Below are 19,620 nucleotides of genomic sequence, written 5' to 3'. Positions count from 1 at the left end.
GACTCAAGTTATTTCTCCAACTCATAAAACATTCTGTCCGTGCGGTTCAAGTGAAACATGACGTTTCCTTTTTTCAGAGTGAAGGTAGAAAGATGAGACCCCACTAAACCACACACACACACATGCACAAACACACACAAATACACACCCCCTTCCTCATTTTCCCACTGTTAAAACCTGTAGTGGGAGTTTTGCAGACCAAAGTTCCCACACTTGTTGGCTGCACCATGACCATGGCTTCCAAAGTCAATGTGTGTACGTGTGTGTACGTGTGTGTGTGTGTGTGTATGTGCTTGCTTTGTGTGACCCCCCTCTTTCACCCCCTATAGCCTTTCTCATGGAAATTGGCCAGCAAGCAAATTGTGTGCACCTATGACCTATAACTCTCTCTCTTTCTCACACACACACACACACACACACACACACACACACACACACACAGCTGTCTGTGCTATTTCTGACTACCCAGACTGTCGAGTCATCCGAGGACTGAGGGAGGAGGGGGTGAGGGAGACGAATTAGCAGGCTTCTCTCTCTCCTTCCTTTCTTCTGCTGACGTCAGTGATTATTTTACCCTCGTCTCCTTCTCTGCTCTCTCCTTTCACTGCTCTAATCTGAACTTTCTTTTTGTCCTCTGTCCTGTATCCTTTCTGTTCCTTCTTTCTACTTAAAGTACTTTTTTCTCTGCTTCTTTTTCCTTCATTTGTCCTTCAAAGGTTGCAGCAAGCAGCGTGCTATAGGGGGCTGCAGCGCCCGCTAGGAGAACTATCATCGTTTAATGTTTGTAAAAGTATTTCCCATTTTTACTTTAAGACACCACCATGTCTGATCTGTTTTTACTTTGTTTTAACAGTGAATTAACAATACTTTAAGTCTATTTATAATGCTGTTTGCGGCTCTTCTATTGCTCTTAAGGTGTTTAGGAGAGTTTAAGTCCGCTAAACTTTATTTATTCATCACTTTTCGTACAAACATGCAGCCACAAGTGCCAACGAAACATATGGAAATGATCAAACTTAAAGCATTAGATACAATTTTGCAAGATTAAATCAAAATAATACAATGTTAGAAGATCGATAAATAAAAAGCAGATTAAAAAAAGACAAAATATACTGCAGGAATAAAAAATTTTGGACTCAAACTCAGGTAAGAAGTCTTAAATTTAAAGCCAGATAAGAAGCTTTGTCTTTAATTCCTTATAAAGATGCAAAGAGAGCGTGTCATGTTAATTTCCAGAGGCATGGGGCTCCACAGTTTAGGGGCATAAACAAAAAAGGCTCTTTAAACTGTATTTCAATGTGACGCAAATAAAAGAAAAGATCCGTTAAGGGTTAGAGTTTATATAAATCTATACTTCTCAGGTTTATCAGATTAGAGTCTCTGCTGGAGTCACAAAGACAGACCCGTGTCAGATGTGTGAAGCAGGCTATAATCTCACTTTGCTGCATAATTATAAACTTCCGTATGATGGTAAACGAGTCAGAGGTCACGTGCACGTCTCGTCTTCCTCCCTCATCATGGTCTTGCAGGCTTAATGCTTGAATTCAGTGCTTTGCCTGCTTTAACACACAGTATGACAGAGTTTAAGACAAAGTAGTGCAAAAAGTTGTTGAAACATAAATGACTCCAGCCTTTCAGATGAACCCAAAACAAGGACACTACTGCGTGCATCCTACCTCCTTTCTTTCCTTCCTTCCCACCACATTTTCCTCCTCCCTGTCTCTCTCCTTTCCTACCCTCACATCTTCCACTTCACCCCTCCTCCGTCCTCCTGACCCCCCTCCTCTCTCTCTCTCTCTGTCTGTCTGCTCTCTCCGAGCCATCTGACTCGACAATGACCGCCTGTGACCTTTCACTGAATGCAGGAGGAGGAGGAGGAGGAGAAGGAGGAGGCGGATAGACGGAGAGCAGGCACTGGATGACAAATGAGCTAATTGCTTTAGATTAACCATGGAGTGTCTGCCTGCCTGCCTGCCTGCCAGGCTTACAGCCTCCTCCTGTCTAGACAACACCCAGAGGGAGGGAAGAGATCAGCAGCCTCTCTCAGGCAACAAGGCCGACAAGTAAAAACACTTTATTGGCTTCATGGTTGTTTTCTTCAAAGTTCAGAGGAGTGAAACTTTGGTGCAGAGAAAGATGAGGTCGGTAATCTCTGATGTATTAAACACAGTACTTTGTGCTTCCACAAACTGAGGGGACTCACAAGGGACAGACGTAAAAAAAACAAACAACCAAAAAAGACTTTGTTGTAAGTTTGAAAAAACTCCACATTTCCCATCATGCAACTTTTACGTGTTCCTTTCATTGGCTCTTAAATCCTTGTAAAAACATAATGCACCATAATTCGTACTTTCCCATGTAATTTTGAGATGATTTTTACAAATCCGATGCAAAATTAGCAGCTAAAAGCAACAGCATCCAGCCGTCCAGCATGCAGGAAGTCAGAGGACTCAGTAGACGAACCGATACAGTCTGCTTTAGGTGACTACTTCAGGGTATGTAGACTCCAGTTTACATTTTGCAGAGCTGAAAGCCTTTTTTTATCATCATGTGGAAAAACTGTGGAACATGTAGCTGCTTTTAATAAATAGAAGATTGTAATGATTTTTTAGGTCTTTTGACAATTATTGGAGGATAAGGCCCTACAGTGACTTACAGCGTCAGTATTTGTGGATAGAGTCGTTTAAAATCATCATAAAATATGGAGCAGGTGCGAAAGAATGCTATGAATTCAGTTTTTTTTGTGTATTTGGCCGAAAAAAAGACTTTATTTCGGTGTCAGAATGAGGCAGGACTGAAACACAGTGTGTGTGTTTGGCACAGTGTGAAAGAAAAATGTTTTTGTGTGACTTCACTGAAGCGTGTTTTTGGCCTTAAGGCTGTTTCTCACTGCTGCATCTGCACAGCACATTGCTTTAACATTATGTTGGCGAGCGAAAGAAGGCCTGTGAAAGTGAAAGAAAGGGAAGGAGGGAGGATAAAGAACAAGAAGAGGGCAGAAAAGAGAGAGCACTTTTGTTGCTCTATTTTCTGTGTATTTGAATAATGCAGAATGTGTCTGGATGTTTCTCCGCTCTGCTAAAGTGGAAAAATTGATGCCTCGATATTATTATGTAATCGCGTTGCACCTTCCTCTGGAGCGAAATGTGCAGAACATCTGGATGGAAACATAACATGAGAGGGCGATTTTCCTGTGAGCGCGCAGAGGGGAAGGAGTGAGGTAACGGAGGATTCACAGACGACAGGAAATGAAAGAAAGGGAAGAATAAAAGAGGACAAGAGGGAGGAGGGAGGAGGGCTGCTCGCTGACCTCCTGACCTCTCCATTTGGGAGCTGACAAGCTTTACTGCAGGCTGAAAGACACACACACACACACACACACACACACACACAGTCGGAGAGTATTTCTTATGATGACGCATCAAAACAGAAGCTGAGGGGAAACAAAGTTTTCCTTAGTGATGCAACAGAGCTGTCACATTCTGTTAATGATTCAACAGCTAATCAGAAACTACTTAATGAAAGTGAAAGTAAATATTTATGACTCTAAAACTGAAGGGACATCTTTATTAAAGAGTTTATGACATAACTTTCCAAAACCAGTTCAATATTTCAGGTGAAAAGGACATTTTCAAACACAAACAGAAGTTTTATCAGAGGCGGTAATGATCACTTCAATCTGCCAGTGTCCTGCCACCAAATGCCAAAATTGGAGCCGACTGATACAGGATACTTATACTGATTTTAGAGCCGATATCGTGGATTTTTGGTTGAACAAAGACCTTTTCTAAGTGGATTTTGCACCAGTACGACTGCAAAGGTCCTCAGGAGGCTGCTTTCTTAAAATATAACTGTTCATTAAAGAATATTTAACGATATTATCGATTAACAGCTGCTCAACTGTGATGCTATGCTACATGCTGCAGACAGTGCCGAGAGGATTGTAGACTATAAAGTCAGAGAACAACCTATTTGACAATCTGCATGATGACACCAGTAATAATTCTACCTAAAAATTGTATTCTGCATTAAATGTTCTTCGAAAACAGCACATATTGGAAAAATAAATACATCAATACTGTTATATATGTGATAGGCCCGTATCAGTCTCATAATATCAGCCCACCAAGATATCAGTCAGGCATCAGTCAACATCTGCCGAGAGGAAATGTGCATGAATCTGAATGCATTCTGATATTCTGGAAACCATTCAGGCTTTTATGTTAGCTTCATGCACTCATACAACAGACCGATCATTCTCATAAACATGAATCCGTCTCTGTCCGAGCAGCGCTTGAACATCATTCCAAATTTGTCGGCGCCGAGTTTGATAAACAGACTGAATGTAATAGATACAATAAAGACCTAACCACCGTAACAGCCGGCGCGTTTGTGACGTCAAGTGGTGACGCAGCAGAAAAGAGGCCGACAGGAGTATACTTCACTGACAGTGGGAACAGAGACTATCAGCATTTATAAGCGGGTCTTCCCGGGTCTGAAAAACTGGCGGGAAAGGGGTATAATTAAGGGGCATTTTGCTGAACTGAAAGTATTGAACAAAAAACATGGATACTGGTCAATAAGAAATGCAATCAATACGTATTAGACTTCTTTTTGGACTCCAAAGCAGGGCACAACAGAAACATTTGGGAACCACCACAGTCATCAAGTGGTTGCATTGTGATCTCAACTTGAAGCAGGACAAGTTTTGTTGTGTCTGAGTTTGAAAAGAGAGACAGAAGAGAAGGAACGAGGAAAGAAAGGAGAGGAGAGAGAAGGGGAGGAGAGGAGTTGTGGGAGTGTGTTGGCTAAGAGACAGAGTTCATCACCAGCTGACAGAGCAGAGAGACAGACAAGCTGTCAGCAGGCCGTGTGCCCACACACACACACACACACACACACACACACACACAGATGGTGAGGCTGGCATCACAGTCTGATGCAGTGTCTGTTCCTTTACAATGAGAACTGTTTTCTTTAATAAGCAGAGGAATGTGTTTACGTTTCTGTGTTTGTGTTTATTTGCTCACTTTTTTCCCGTTTCTTCCCTCCCTCCCTCCTTCTTTCTTTCCTTCCTTCCTTCCTTCCTTCCCTCACTTCCTATAGCATTAATATTGTGCCGATTTGCTTCTGTGTACTTTATATTCAGACACTTCCTGTATTTGTTCACCTCTAAAACCATTTGCAGCTATAACCTGCTTTTCTGTTGCTGTTCGGTGTTTTTTGTTCTCCAGGTTTTCACCTCGGCGGTCTCCTCCTCTCCAAAACAAACAGGCCCGTTATTAAAACCAGTAAAACACTGAAAAAGCTTCAGTTAAAAAATGTGTTTACCTTCTGCACTCGTTGTCAGGAGAGGCTGCGAGTTCAGCTAATGTTTGCTTATTTGTTGTTGCTCAGCGTGTTTTTCCGTCCGGATTCCTTCAGTGTTCGTCGTTCACAAGGATTTTACTGAAAGCCGAATTATCCACAGAGCTCTCCTGCTCTCAATAACACAAAAACTCAGTGATTAAAACCATTAAAAACACTGAATAAAGCAGTTTCACATAAAAATGTGCCATTTTCAGATGCTCTTCTGCAGGGATTAGGAGGCTGCTGCCAACTTTAGCTCACTAACTGACTAAAAACCTTCCTCCAGCTAGATGATAAAGGTAAAAACAAAGATGAAGTGACTTGAAACACTGAGAAAATAGTCAGGGAGGATCTTAGATGACACAATCCACATCTCCAATGTTAATCCCTGTCTTCAGCGTGTGTTCAAATCTCTCACAGGTGCTCAAAAACATAAGAAAATACACAGTTCTGAGCCCCAAAACTTCCTATTTTCTCATGTTTAGCAGCTTACTTGGAAAAGGCCAGTGTTTAGAAAGCAGAGGAAAAGACAAACGAAGGATTTTAAGCGGAATATCCCTTTAATAGTTTCCTCTCCTACTTTTTGGGGCCTTACTATCGCAGAAAAAGGTGCTGTAGCGTCAGCATGTTAGTGTGTAACTCTTATGTTGATACAGACTTATTTAATTATTTTATTTTTAGGCTTTAATCACGTCCACGCTTCAGACCCCCCCTCATCCCCCCTGTCTCTCTCTCTCTCTCTCTCATCATTATTCTGTCTGTCCCTCTGACCCATCTGTGTCTCCCAGACGCTCCCACCACTCCCCCTCTCTCCCCCTCGCATTGACCCCTTTTGTTCACAGCTATTGGGCGGTGTTGGTGGTGTTTTTTCGGGGGGTCTGGTCAGCTGTTTCCTCTGTGTGTGTGCGTCTGGACAGTGTGGGAATGTGTGTGAGAAAAAGTTGCAGACAAAGCTTGTCGGAGCGTCAGAGTGTGTGTGTCAGCCGGTGAGGACACACACACGCGGTCGCAGCATCATCAGGACATGTAGTGTGGAGTTTTTTCTGCAGCGGGACGTTTTTGTTTTTAGTTTTATTTTTTGGTTTTAGCCGTTTATGAAAGATCTGCAGGTTCAAATCGCTGGAATATAAACTTTTTAACAAAGATCTTTACTGTGAGGAGACATGCAGCCGGCATCAGGGAGTCACAGCCATGAGAACTGTGTGCAGACACAACTGTGCGGTGAGTTTGTCATCTCTGCATCCTGAAATCTTTGATCTGGTCTCATCCTCTGTGTGTTGAAGAGTTTAAGACCCTGATATTGCTGCATTTTCTTTTAAAAGTATGTCTTAGTAAGTGTAGTTGTCTGCAACTCCGATTAACTGATTGTTTGATTTAGAGAAACGAACTGAAAGTCTTTTATCTATCAAATAATTAAAATATTCCCTGGTTTTATCGTCTGAAATGGGATGATTTGCTGCTTTTCTGAGGTTTTAATTTGTATAATGAGACAATAGTGTCCTTTTAAATCTTATTATTAAGGCTTCAGGCTATCGCAATGGATAAAAATAACTTTTTGTTCAACTTTTGGGTTGCCAAGTATTAAAAATCCCTGTAAATCTTTATTTGAAATACCTAATTTTCCAAATAAAAGTTCATTAATCCGTCATGTTACGTTCCCTGAGGGGTGTTGGGGGATGAAGGGAGTAACACCCAGGAAAAAGAAGGGAGGAACAGCGTATAAGCGAATTTAAAGGAATTTAAAGCAAACTTAGAACACAAAACAAGCTTCTTATCATATAAACAAACAGAAGAGAAGCCGATCTTATATTAAAAGTCACTTTTAACCTTAAGTTCAAACAACAAACGAAACGCGAAGGCCTCAAAGAAAAACACCCTCCTTCTACAGAAGGAGTAAGCAGCACTACTGCAATCGACGTCTGACACCACTGGCCCTGGCTGCCACCTCTCTCCTGCTCTTGATACTCTCTCCTTGAGTTAGCACAGGTGAGCTTAATCAACTGCTGCTCCGAGGGGAGAGCAGCACCAGGAGACCGCAGGAGAGAGAGATCACCAACACAACAAACGCACGGCACATCACAGTCTATAGTTGTATACTCCAGATTATGAGCTGGCATTTTGGATAAAATCCTCCATCATAGTTTATGTAAGTTTGTACAACAAAACAAAACGTGTTCGGGTTGCCAGGTTGTAAGAAATCTCTGCATCCTCCTCCTGCGTCCTCCTGTTGTTTTGTCTTTAAAATGTGCAGAGAATGTCGCCCAAAATCTAGTTAACTTACTAAACTGTAAAAACTGCAGACTTATTAGCAAGTGAGAAACCAATGATCAGATATCTCTGGCTGACAAACATTAATGTCTTTTTCAAACAGTGTATTTACATTAAGAATCGAGCCTCGGTGTGGATTTGGGTTCTAATGTGAGACTTAAGTTCTGCAATAAAACAGTGAAGTTGGCTCATACAAATAGTTAAATGTTGCAGATATTTTATACTTGAACCAGACAATGAATGTAGTAAATATTCCAAAACATTATTGCATTATAAGATTCTTTTAAGTAAATGGTTTGTTCCGCTAAAGCAGCAGTGGATGATTAAACTCTGACTTACAGATCCGACGCAAAGATTGAAACAGGAATGTGATTTAAACTGCTGCTTCTGGGCCAATAAAAACCTGCTGTTTGTTCAAACCACGTTCAATATTGTTTGTAAAGGTTCCTAAACAGGAAAGGTTTAAAAAGACTTTGATGATGTTTGTTGTTGTTGTGTTGATGATGTGAGCAGTCCTGCAGGACCTGCTGGGTTAAAGGTCGATTTTTTTATTCTTTTATTGATGAGAGTAGAAATGAAAATAAACATGTACATGTTTTATTTAATACATATTACATTATAAAGGTGCCCTGTGTGTCTCCTTGTTGTGTAATGTGGAGCTGATCAGAATTGCATAACAGGTCTGTGAGAACTGAAGTGTCTGAAAACCTGTCTGCTGCTCAGGCTGCTGTCTGTCCTCCTGTCTGACCTCTGCCTGCTCCCCGAGAAAAAAAAGTGTGAGAAAAAAGGCTGCGATTGTGTGTGTGTGTGTGTGTGTGTGTGTGTGTGTGTGTGTGTGTGTGTGTGTGTGTGTGTGTGTGTGTCTGTGTGTCTGTGTGTGTGGGGGTTAGAGCAGACTGTCTCTAAACAAAGCTGGGCCTGTCTAGTCTGGCTGTGTGTGTGTGTGTGTGTGTGTGTGTGTGTGTGTGTGTGTGTGTGTGACCTCCACATAAGGACTTCATGTCTGTCTGGACTGTGTCTGAAGCCTGTTTTTTCTCTCACAGCACAGATAAGAACATTGTTTTATTCACACGTTACAGAAACCCTACTACTGCTTTAAGTCTCAGGAGAGCTGTGTGATTTTATTTAATTATTTATTAGAAGAATTATTAAGTTTGTGCTGAGTAATCAGTGGTTATTAACACATTATTAACCCTACTACTTAAATATTAATGTTTTATGCCAAAATAACATCATCGACTGTTACTTTAATGTTATTATTTATCAAAATCGTTGGTATTTTGACTGTTTTGTTTGAGCATTTCTTTATATTATAATGAATATTTTAAATACATGTCATATTTAACCCTGCAGAGAAATAAAAAAACACCACAAGTTCTCTACTGAGAAGGAAACTCAAGGAATTTAACAGTTTTCATGTGAAAACATCACTTTCACTTGTAACATGGGACTTTTTCACAGATAAAGTATTCATGTGATTGAAATTTACAAGGTGGATTTTACATTTAAGTAAAACATAAATCATTTTGTAAGCTGCGTTTTACGTGATGCTATAAAGAAAAGTTAATTGTGTCCGATTAAGAAAGAAAAGTTTTATAGATAAGATGTATTACCCAATTTTTAAAATCACTGATACTGAGATACTGAAGAGTTTTTCTTTGTGTTTTAAGACCTCTTAGCTGTTAATTTTTCTGTAACTGAGGCTTGTAGAACAAACATCCTAAGATTTAGTTTAGTGTTTCCTCTTAGTTTGCAGACATTCAATAACATTGTAACAATGTAACGATTGAGCTGCAGCAGAGGCCGGTGTCAAGCACCTACACTTCCCATAATGCATCTGGACAGAGCATTTTCTTTAGACTCCTCCTGCTTTCAAAATGCCCATGTTTTGCAAAAATAACATGCGTCGCTTTGTGAAGCAGGCCTCTCTTTAAAATCTCAAGGCAGAGATCAGCCTGATGACATTACGATGACATCATCAGGGTTATATAATCAGCTGTTCTCACAGGCGGAAAAGGACTTACCTTTAACTGACCATGACTGTGTTTGTGTCTCTGCAGCCCAGCTGGAGTTCGTCCAGATCCTGGTGATCGTGGTGGTGATGATGGTGATGGTGGTCGTCATCACCTGCCTGCTCAACCACTACCGCCTGTCAGCACGCTCCATCCTCTCCAGACACGCCCCCGCACGCAGACGACACCTGCCATTGGCCAATGTAAGACATGCTGCATTTACACCTCATGATGCTTTGATCTACTCTTTATCCACATGTACTTTATCTACACTGTTTTAATGTCAAAATAACATCATGGGAAGAATGTATCGATGATTTGCAAAAGAAAACTGCACAGAAAAGGCTTAATTTAAACGTTGCAGCCTAAGTTATTCAAGAACATAAATCTCAAGTATGTTTGCTCAGATGTCTGATTCTTAGACATACATAGTTTTCCAATGTGGAAACAATCAGGACCAAAGAAGAAGAAGCTTCGGTTTGATACATTCTTCATGCTGCAGTTTTAATTATGTCTCATTATCTAGCCGACTTCCTGCAGTGAGCGAGGAGCAGAGCTGTGTGATCAGTAGTTTAGTCACACTGACGACAAATCTTCATGAAAGAAGAAGCACAGAGTTTGAGGAGCAGCCGACTGACAGCATGTGATCACAGTGATTAAACACTGCTGCAGGCTAACGCTAACGCACTGACTCATGTCTTCATTAAGGGCCACAGCCAGTGTTTAAAGAAACACACACACACCGACACACACGCCGGCTTACACCTGAGGCTTCTGCAAACATATGACTTCACTTCCTGAATCACCTGCTACTGATTCACTCATCCGTGTGTGTGTGTGGCTCAAGTCTGCGAGCGAGATATGAGTAAAGGATGAAGCATAATGGTGCACACACGCATACACACACACTGAGACAGAGCTGCTGATCAGCTCTGGGGAGTCATTGTCCTAGTTAATTTGGATTAGCAGACAGACCCCCTGACACACATACAGTCAGTCAGTCAGACACGCAGGCAGGCAGACAGGCAGGAAAACCGTCGCCAGAGAACAAAACAGCAGCACACAAGTTTGGAAAAGTTCCTCACAAACATTTTTATGGAAGCATAGAGCTGCTTTTGTCCTCCTCTCACAGCGAGCCGGGACAACAGAGACACCACTGATCGTTTCCACAACAGTTTTATACTCAGTGGTTAAATACAGGAGCCACCAGTGTCATCCGAAAGATTTTATGAAGTTGTAAACTAGATGAAACTTAATTAATCAATGCGAGGAAATGTTAACATTACAGCAATATCACAAGTTTTGCAAGAATTAAAGGACAAAAACAAAGTGTGCATCTTTTAACATCCTGAAGAATGAAACAGAAACAGGTACACAATTAAATGTTTCAGAATAACCAAGATGTAAAGAGTCATTGAGACATAAAGACAATATTGTATGTAATTACAGGGATATTTAAAACAGCTCTAGCACTTATGGTTTGTTGCACACCACAGGAGCCCCCTAGTGGAGAAAAATGTAATCCACTCTAATGACAATAAATATAATAAAATGCATGGCAGGTTTAAATCATTCTTTAACACATGAGATACATTTCATGGTTGGTTCAAATCAAAGTGAAATTCCTAAACTGAAACTCAAAGAGATGTTTCTTTCTTTCTCTCACAGGAGGGCAGTCTGTGGTCCTCTGACGCTACAGGGACAAACAGTGGTCTAAATGAGGTGAGTCCTTCTTAAAAATGTAATTGTCAAGTCAATTTAACCTGAAATCAGCAAAACTAACAACTTAATCTAAGAAGCTCTGTCACAAATCATGACACAGCGTAAATATGATATCCTTTCTCACAACAGCACCAGGTGTACAACCCTCGCCCTCCAGACAGAGGCGTCTCCTCGTCCTACCTTCAGCGGGAGCCTCAGCTGGCCCAGTCCCAGCCTCCTCTGCAGTCCCAGCGCTTCCAGCACACTTACGCCCCGAGTCGCTTTCAGCCGACGTACCCCTACCTGCCCCAGAGCCTCATCGATCTACCACCCACTATCTGCCTTTCAGACGGGGAGGAGCCTCCTCCGTACCAGGGACCCTGCACCCTGCAGCTTCGAGACCCGGAGCAACAAATGGAGCTGAACCGGGAGTCGGTCCGAGCACCGCCCAACAGAACTGTGTTCGACTCTCACCCCTTCGACACATCCAGTTCCTGTCTGCAGGCCAGGTAAGGATGAAGTTCTCACTTCCCTTTTACTTTCTGTCTCAGTTGGACCAACTCCTTATAAACTCACATCTGATACTGATTCTATTTGGGGGTAGTAATCGCTAACTGTGTGAACAAGGCTCCAGGAAAGTTGTAGCAGCTGCAATTGTTAGCTACATACTTAAACCTCAACAGTACCGAGGACTTTGGAAAGCATTACCCCGAGAACTTTGTTCCTTCAGTCATCAAAAGGTTTCCAAGTTCCTTAAATGGTTCCTTGGATCCTTAAAAGTTCCTGTGTTGGAAACATGCTATTTCCGTTGGTATAGTGTACAACATCTCGATGCTTGTGCCCTAAATTTCTTTGCGATCCTTATCGTCGGCCTGTTCCTGCAAAAAAAACTGTAGCAGTTGCAGGTCAGTCAGCAACTACAATGTCCATCTCAGTTCTACCAAGACCTTTATAAAGTACTACCCCAGAGCAGAGATCTGCAAGGCTGGTCTAAGCGATTGTTCCTTCTTTAAGTAAGGTTCTGACTTCCAGAATGGTTCCTTGGGTTCTAGAAAGTTCCTGTGTTGGGAACAGGCAATAATAGTTTTGTCCTTGCTGAGACTTGTGTATGATCCTTGTTATTTTGCTTCCAGTCTGCAGGCGCCTCCTCCAAGTGTCCACCCAGGCATCAGTGTGTTAGAAGCCCAGGAGGCCTCGTCCCGGCAGCAGAAGCAGAGCTCTCGAGTGGAAGGAGCTCCCCCAGCCTACAGCGAGGTGATCGGGCACTACTACCACCCGACATCCCTGACGCCCAGCCACAACCATCGGACTGTATCGTCCTCACACGCACCCCCGTCCTCGTTCATACAAGGCCTACTCCGACCTCCACCTCAGCGGCAAGGAAGTGTGGACAACAGGAACGCAAGGAATACGAAGGAGAAATCCCAGAAGCCCCAGCAGGTTTGACAGAACTGCTTCCTTATTCCTGGACTATATCTGCTCGCCACTTGGAAAGTGGTGTAAGCAAACGAGGAACAACCTGGTCATTGGTGAAATGGTTTAAGGGCTGGTTAGTTGTAGTTGCAGCTGGCATGTCGGTCAGCTTCCCCACTTCAAGGATCGAGCTAGGACTGGGAAGCAGCTGGCTTCTTGATAGGTAAGAACAACTGGAAGCCACATCACTCCTGCAGAGCACATTGCAGAAGAAAATCTGCTACTTCCTGTTCCACAGCTTCTTACTTCCTGTCTGAGGAGCACTTCAGATGTCAGAGAAGAAGGGCAGAGGGTTGAAACAGGAGCCTCCTTCTTCCTCCCTCTATCAGACTGACCTACCTAGTCTTTATTCATTATAAATATTTACTTGTTCCGTTTGTTTCTATAGAGCTTTTTGTTTGTTTGTTTGTCTTTTTCGCGCTTACAAAAATATTTCTTTCCAGGCAAAATGGCGAAATGTTGCAATCTTCTTGGTTCTTCCAGGTTTTGTTTTTTAGTGATAATCCCCCTCGCTGCTTCTTCTCCATTCACTTCTGTTTTCAGTGACTCCTGCACCAGACTTCAACTGCATCACTGGGACTGTAACGGCACGTTAGAATATTTCCAGAAAGATTTAGTTAGCTTTATCTTAAACTAGCTTACCAGTTGTAGCACAGTGCTAAAAGTCCTTGAGCTGAACGCTCTGCCTTATATCGACCAACTGGTGCAGGAGTTGTTGCTTAAATCCCTTTTTAGTTTCTTTTATTTGATTTTTTCTAAAGGAGGTTTGCACAAAGTTGAAGACTGTTCACCAGAGAAACAGAAAAAATCTGCAATATGATTGAGAAACAGAGAAAGTAAAAGGGGTATTTTTCTAAACTTGATAGATTCTTACGAGTAAAGATGTTTTTTTTTCCGTTTGTTTTTACATGTTGTCTAGTTTTAGAAAAGAAACAAACATCAGTAATCTGTTGAGGTGCCAACTCTCATTTTGAACATTTTGCTACATACATGTTGGCACGTATATATGTTACATATTGAGTATATATACAGACATGTATGCAAACCGAGAGCGAACTTTACAAAGCACGAATTAAGAGTTATTTATATAATTGCTGAAAAGAATTGCACTATTTTTTAGTATGAGCAGACGGAACGTGTTTGAGAGACTTTTATTTTGAAGGAGCTCTGTCTATTGAGGCACAAACAGAACGCGAGAGACCCTGAGACCACTTACCAGAGGGCTCGGACCAGCTCAGTGCACAGCATCAGTATCACGAGAACATATGGAGAGATTCTGACTTTGGCTCAACGGACTCGGATCAAACATTACTGTACCATTGATGAAGAAAGAAAGAAATCCCTCGTTTATGCAAAGGTCAGAGTCCTGCGAGCCAATCACAAGTCAGCAATCCAACCTGTGGGCCCAATCAGAAACTCTGCTCTCTCTCTCTTTCATCCTATTGGCCGAATCGTTAGCCAATCCCAAAGCTGGCTGTCACTACCTCGACCAAACAAGTCAAGCACATACGAGTTTGCTCATCAGACTTTGTCACGTCGAACGAACGTCTGAACCAATCAAGAACATGTGTGATGTCACAGTGAAGTAGAGTAGGATGTAGTAGAGTTAGCGTTTAATCCTGCTGTGTTTTTATTTTTTTATTTGAATGTCAGAATCTTTTGTTCATCGGGTGAAAAGAGAGAGAAACGATGCAGATCCTGTGACTCTTAACGTCCCTTTCCTAGTGCGCTAAAGAGGAAGAAAGCCAAGTGCCCTACAGGCCCTGAGCGGGTGATACTTTTGGCTGTGCACTGCTGTGTCCACACACTCATTAGACCAATGTTTTTGGTCACACACCTCCAGTTTATCTCCTGCCTTCTCAGCACACGCACACGCACACACACACAATCCCCCTCTGGAAGGTCTCTCTTTCTTGCAGGCATCTCTGAGCACTTTACTGCACCAGGAAGGAGAAAACAATCTTATGTCAGCCAGCGTCAGATGATGAAACTACGGTAGAAGCCTCCAATCTTTTAGGTTAAATTAACCAACCTTTAGAGCCACACTTTGAACAGATGCAAAGAGTTCTGCTCCAAAACTTGAAGCATGCTTCTTTTGAAAGTGACCCCCACTACGTGGAATCCTTGATTAATGATGCTGCAGTCTGTAGGATCTTTAATCAGCATGATGAGGGCCTTGTGTGTTCTGAATTAAGACACCAGAGTTTGAGAAATGTGGAGTTTACTTTCTCAAATGTTAATAATTCTCTATACAAGCATCAGTACAAGGCTACATGAAAAACAGTCTCAAAAGTGTCAAAACCTTCATTTATCACAGTTTTTCTTATCAAAGAATAAGTTTGAATGTGACTAGACATCCAATGCCACCTTTTTACCATGTTTGAACTCAGGGCCACGGACACATTTTGGTTAGCACCAAAAAATGTCCTGAAGGTTGGTACCCAGACAAAGCAACGGCTGCGTCACTGAAAGAACCATTCAAAAAGAAATACTTTGTACATCTCCTACCTTCACAAGATGGATATTTCAGTTTTGGAGCAGATCTGTTTGTGCATTGAACGCAGCATGAGATGGGTTGTCAGAAACTAGACACACTGAAGTGTTGAAAAGTGACACGAGTGTTAAAGGCAGCTCGTCCTGTGTCGTCTCTAAGAGTGTAGAAATAAAGGGGAAACTAAAGATTACAATATTTTTAGATTAGAGTCGAACTTAGGTCGTCCAGTTGTCGTTGATTTAGATAGAAGTGAAGCAACCGAAGGTTAGCCCAAATTAAGCTAGCGTGCTTTAGAGTCCAGCCTTTATGCAACAGCTCCCTCCACAGGGACCGAACCAAACCGCAGCCAAAACTCCCGAAGCTGACTTAGCTTGTCTTTGCAGAGGAGAGATTTAAAAGGCCAAAAAATAATCTGAACTCATAAATCTTTGAATCCTTTGTCTTTCTATCCTCCTGAAATGAATCACAGGTGTCTGAATCCAGATGCACGACTCACAAGTTTGTGCCTCTCTCATCATGTAGATACATCAGAGTCTCAGAGCTTAGCATCCAATTTTCTGTAAAATCCCTGATGATCTTTGAAAAGACCAGATGGTCCTTTTATTTTGAAGTTATTTCCAGAATCCTTACAGAGTCTTTAATCTGTAAGAGTCTCTAATTTTTTTGTTGTGCAGCAGACTGAATTATTTAATATTCATCTTCTTAGACTGAGCAAATAGAAAGACAGTAACTGGTGGAAATGACCATCTTAGTTTTTTGACATAGCTCTGATTCAACTGTTTAGATACTGCTCAGATGAGCAGGGCCTCTCCCAGCCTTAAACTTCAGACAAAAACATGACAAATAATCAAAAGTCGCTTCTCTGCAGGGCCGCCTTCCCTCTTTTCTTGTTTACAGTCTCTTGTTTTATTTAATTTTAGCACTTAAAGAACATAATATGATTTTAGAGAAACTAATCTTTTGACCCGAAGCAGCTGAAGGAACGACGAGTGGATCAATCAATGTAAGAATCACGTTTGACCTCAGAATGAGATCACGAGCCCAGTCCTAATGCTAGTTTAGATAACTTATTGACCTCCCCTGCCCTATCTTTCCTCTTTCCCTCCATCATTATGATACTTGTGTTTGGACTGGGCCCTTTTATTTACGGTTTGGTTCCCTGATCTGGAGGGTTTGCAGCGGGTATGAAAAGGCTGGACAGGCTCTGATCAGAGCGTCACAGTAGACACAAATGAAAGTATTAATTATTTAGTGATGTCCCTACAGTAGAGTTAGAGAGAGTTAGAACAGTGTAGGATCAATCTCTCGCTTCAGGGAAACCTGCGCTGGCTGACGATACAAAATAAAGACGAGAGGAGAGGATGGAGAGCTCGGGGGAAACACAACACACACATTTATTCACACATATGCTGATGATACACCGCACTACCTGCAGAAACGCTGGTATGTTTACATGCAGAGAAGTGACAACAGTTGTCCTCACCAATTCTAACTAACTGCTTCTTTAACTAGCATAAAAACGGCTGCAACAACCACGTATAAATTGATCAGTATGCAATATGCTGGCAGAGTTATTGCACCTGGTCTTCATACTGGCCGTGAACATTAATACGTGACTGAACTGTAAGAGATAACAGATCAAATCTGACGACCTTGTTCTGTCTAAAAAGGTTTTGTGAAAGGAAAATATGCTTTTTTATACTTTGTTAAACGTTAGATAAAGTCGCTAATGCTACATCCAACAGCTAGCTAACATAGCTTAGCACAAAGACTGGTAACAGAGGGAAACAGCGACCCTTGCTGTGTCAAGAGGTAAATAAATCAGGTTACCAGCACTTCTAAAGCTTCCTTATTATCAATCAATACACTGATTAAACCAGTGGTTTGTTAGCTTCAGTTTCGAAGTCGAATTGAGTTCAGCATTTTGGTCACCATCTTGGTTTTCTTTGTGACCGTATTTGGACCTGAGAGCTCTATCATGATTAACAGGTTGCCAGGTTGAGCTTTAGAGGTGCTTGTAGGCGTCCCTTTTTGGATATGTAAAGGCTAGCTGTTTCCCCTTGTTTTAATTCTTTGTGCTAAGCTAAGTTAGCTGTTTTGCAATAGCTTCATATTTGACGTACCCAGACATGAGAGTGGTATCAATCTTCTCGTCTCATTCTCAGCAAAATAAATAAAATAATCATATGTATCAAATGTTAAACTTTAAATTTAAGTAAAGCTGACGCCTTTTATTCTTTGCAACCTTCTGATTTTCAGATATTTAGCTAAAATTTCTCCTTTAAAGTTCACATTAAGTTGTCTAAAATTAACACAAGCTGTTATATTATAATAATCTGCCTCTGTTTGAACTGGTCACACACTTATCTCTGCTTTAAGCCAGCGTGACGGCAGTGTTTTTGTAAAGTCAGCTAACAATGTCTTTTCCCAGGGCAGTGTGTGTGTGTGTGTGTGTGTGTGTGTGTGTGTGTGTGTGTGTGTGTGTGTGTGTGTGTGTGTGTGTGTGTGTGTGTGTGGGTGAGTGTGTGTGTGTCAATGTATACTGACTTGCTCTGGGAACGACCTCCAGCTGTCTAGACAAAAACTAAACACACACACATGCAGACTAAACAAACTCACCTAAGAACCAGACCTTCCACACACACAGGTGCGCTTTCATTCATACACTTGCATTTCTTTCTTATTATGGACCACACAAGATATCACACACACACACACACACTTTGCCTCCGTCCTCTTCCTGTCTGAACCGAGCTCTTCCTGTTCCCTAGAGATGCCTGCCATCCAATGACAGAGCTCCTCTCACACCAGCCCTCGCTGCCATTGGCTGGCTGTCGGTCTCCTTTGAAACGTTCGTCGTATTTTGTTGTTGCTATGTCGTTCAAGTGTGCCTGCCTACGCTGAGACGGGCGAAATGTGAGTGGCTAGTTTGGGCTGTCAATCATCCCAAGCCACGCCTCCTTACTGTCTCAGAAGATGATGATGATGATGATTGGATGATGATGATGAGATTGAGGATGATGAAGATGATGTTTTTTGATAGTGATGCCGCAGAGAGCGTTGCAATACACCTACTATTTGCCTTTTTGATAATATTAGTCCTATTTTAACGTAGTGTGCGTAATGTTTTTTATTGTTGTTGTTATTGTTGTTTATTTACTTGAGAACAAAAAAGGTCATTTTACTTCAATCCATCGATCACACAAGCTTTTTTTTAACCAACGTTGAGAGTTTAAAACTACCTAACACACACACACACACACACACACACACACACACACACACACACGCTGCAGATCACTGGAAGGACGAGTAAACACAAGAACATGTACTTCTGCTTTCAAGTGCCCTACAGGTGCAACGTTTTTACCGCTAATGTTTAAGCTTGCTAAATTTGAACCACCGCTGCACTCTTACTGAGATCTTCTCCATAATTTTCAAGCACATTTTGCTGAAGCACCTACAAGCTTGAGTATTTGTCCCCAATCGCCGCCTCTCCGCGCCCGGCCCAGCGTCTACATGTGTGCCTTCTGGTGTCGCGGCTCAAACGGAGACTTGAGAAACACAGTGACATGAAACCTTCAAATGCTCCAGTACTGTTGCCTTGTGACACAATACACTTCCTAAAGCACCACAAAGCTCATTAGAAAGACTTCTGATGACATGACCATGATGTAGGGAAGCCCGTATATGGCAGGAAAACAAAGACGTGATGAATTTGATGAAGGACAAAGACAGAAACACCTTTAAGCTCTTTTATATTTACTGTAACTGGGCAAAGAAAGCTCCAGAACAGCTACATAATGGTTCCTGTAGAGATTTGCCATCTATTTTTACAAAGTCCTCTTAAATTTTTAACTTTTCATCTCTCTTTTTTCCCTTTTCCTGGTAAATATGGGCTTCCATAATCATGCAAGGTTATTAAATTCAGCTCACTTGTCGTGCTGCCTTCCACAGATGTCGGAAAGTCGGACAAACATCTAAAATAAACTCTACTAAAGTTATATTTCATGTTAGCCTAGCATGACCTTTATGCAACATACAGTTGAAAAGCTCGGTTGCATCTAAAGTTCAGCTTCTAACTGCAACTTACCGTTCTTCTTTTACCTCCGATGTCTAATGGAACGCAACATGAGAGGTAGCATTAACAAGAACGCAAATCCAACATGGCGGCCGTGAAAATAAACACAAACGCTTGTCACTTCACACACAGCCTCTGGCCTCCTGCACACACACACACCACAGCAACGTTTTCTGTCCTCAGCTTCATAAAAAGACATTTCCAAAGAAGGAATCATCCTAAACACGACTCTGAAGACAAGA

At 41.8% G+C, this 19,620-nt stretch overlaps 1 protein-coding gene across 1 annotated transcript in view; it reads left to right on the top strand.

The window, feature by feature from the left end:
- The window catches only part of pmepa1 (prostate transmembrane protein, androgen induced 1), a 32,136-nt gene extending 19,263 nt beyond the window's left edge, over positions 1–12,873 (top strand). The window contains exons 2-5 of the mRNA XM_069678811.1: positions 9,678–9,832; positions 11,298–11,351; positions 11,481–11,839; positions 12,464–12,873. Coding sequence (XP_069534912.1) covers positions 9,678–9,832; positions 11,298–11,351; positions 11,481–11,839; positions 12,464–12,776 — 881 coding nt within the window. The 3' untranslated portion in view covers positions 12,777–12,873. The remainder of the gene's footprint in view (positions 1–9,677; positions 9,833–11,297; positions 11,352–11,480; positions 11,840–12,463) is intronic.
- Positions 12,874–19,620: the final 6,747 nt, after the last annotated feature.

Source organism: Semicossyphus pulcher, unplaced genomic scaffold, assembly GCF_022749685.1.
Source record: "Semicossyphus pulcher isolate SPU_LCO1_2020_fin unplaced genomic scaffold, fSemPul1.0.p SCAF_3, whole genome shotgun sequence".
NCBI classification, from domain to species: Eukaryota; Metazoa; Chordata; class Actinopteri; order Labriformes; family Labridae; genus Semicossyphus; species Semicossyphus pulcher.
The sequence above is the reverse complement of the archived record's forward strand: the minus strand, read 5'-3'. Positions and strand labels throughout refer to the sequence as shown.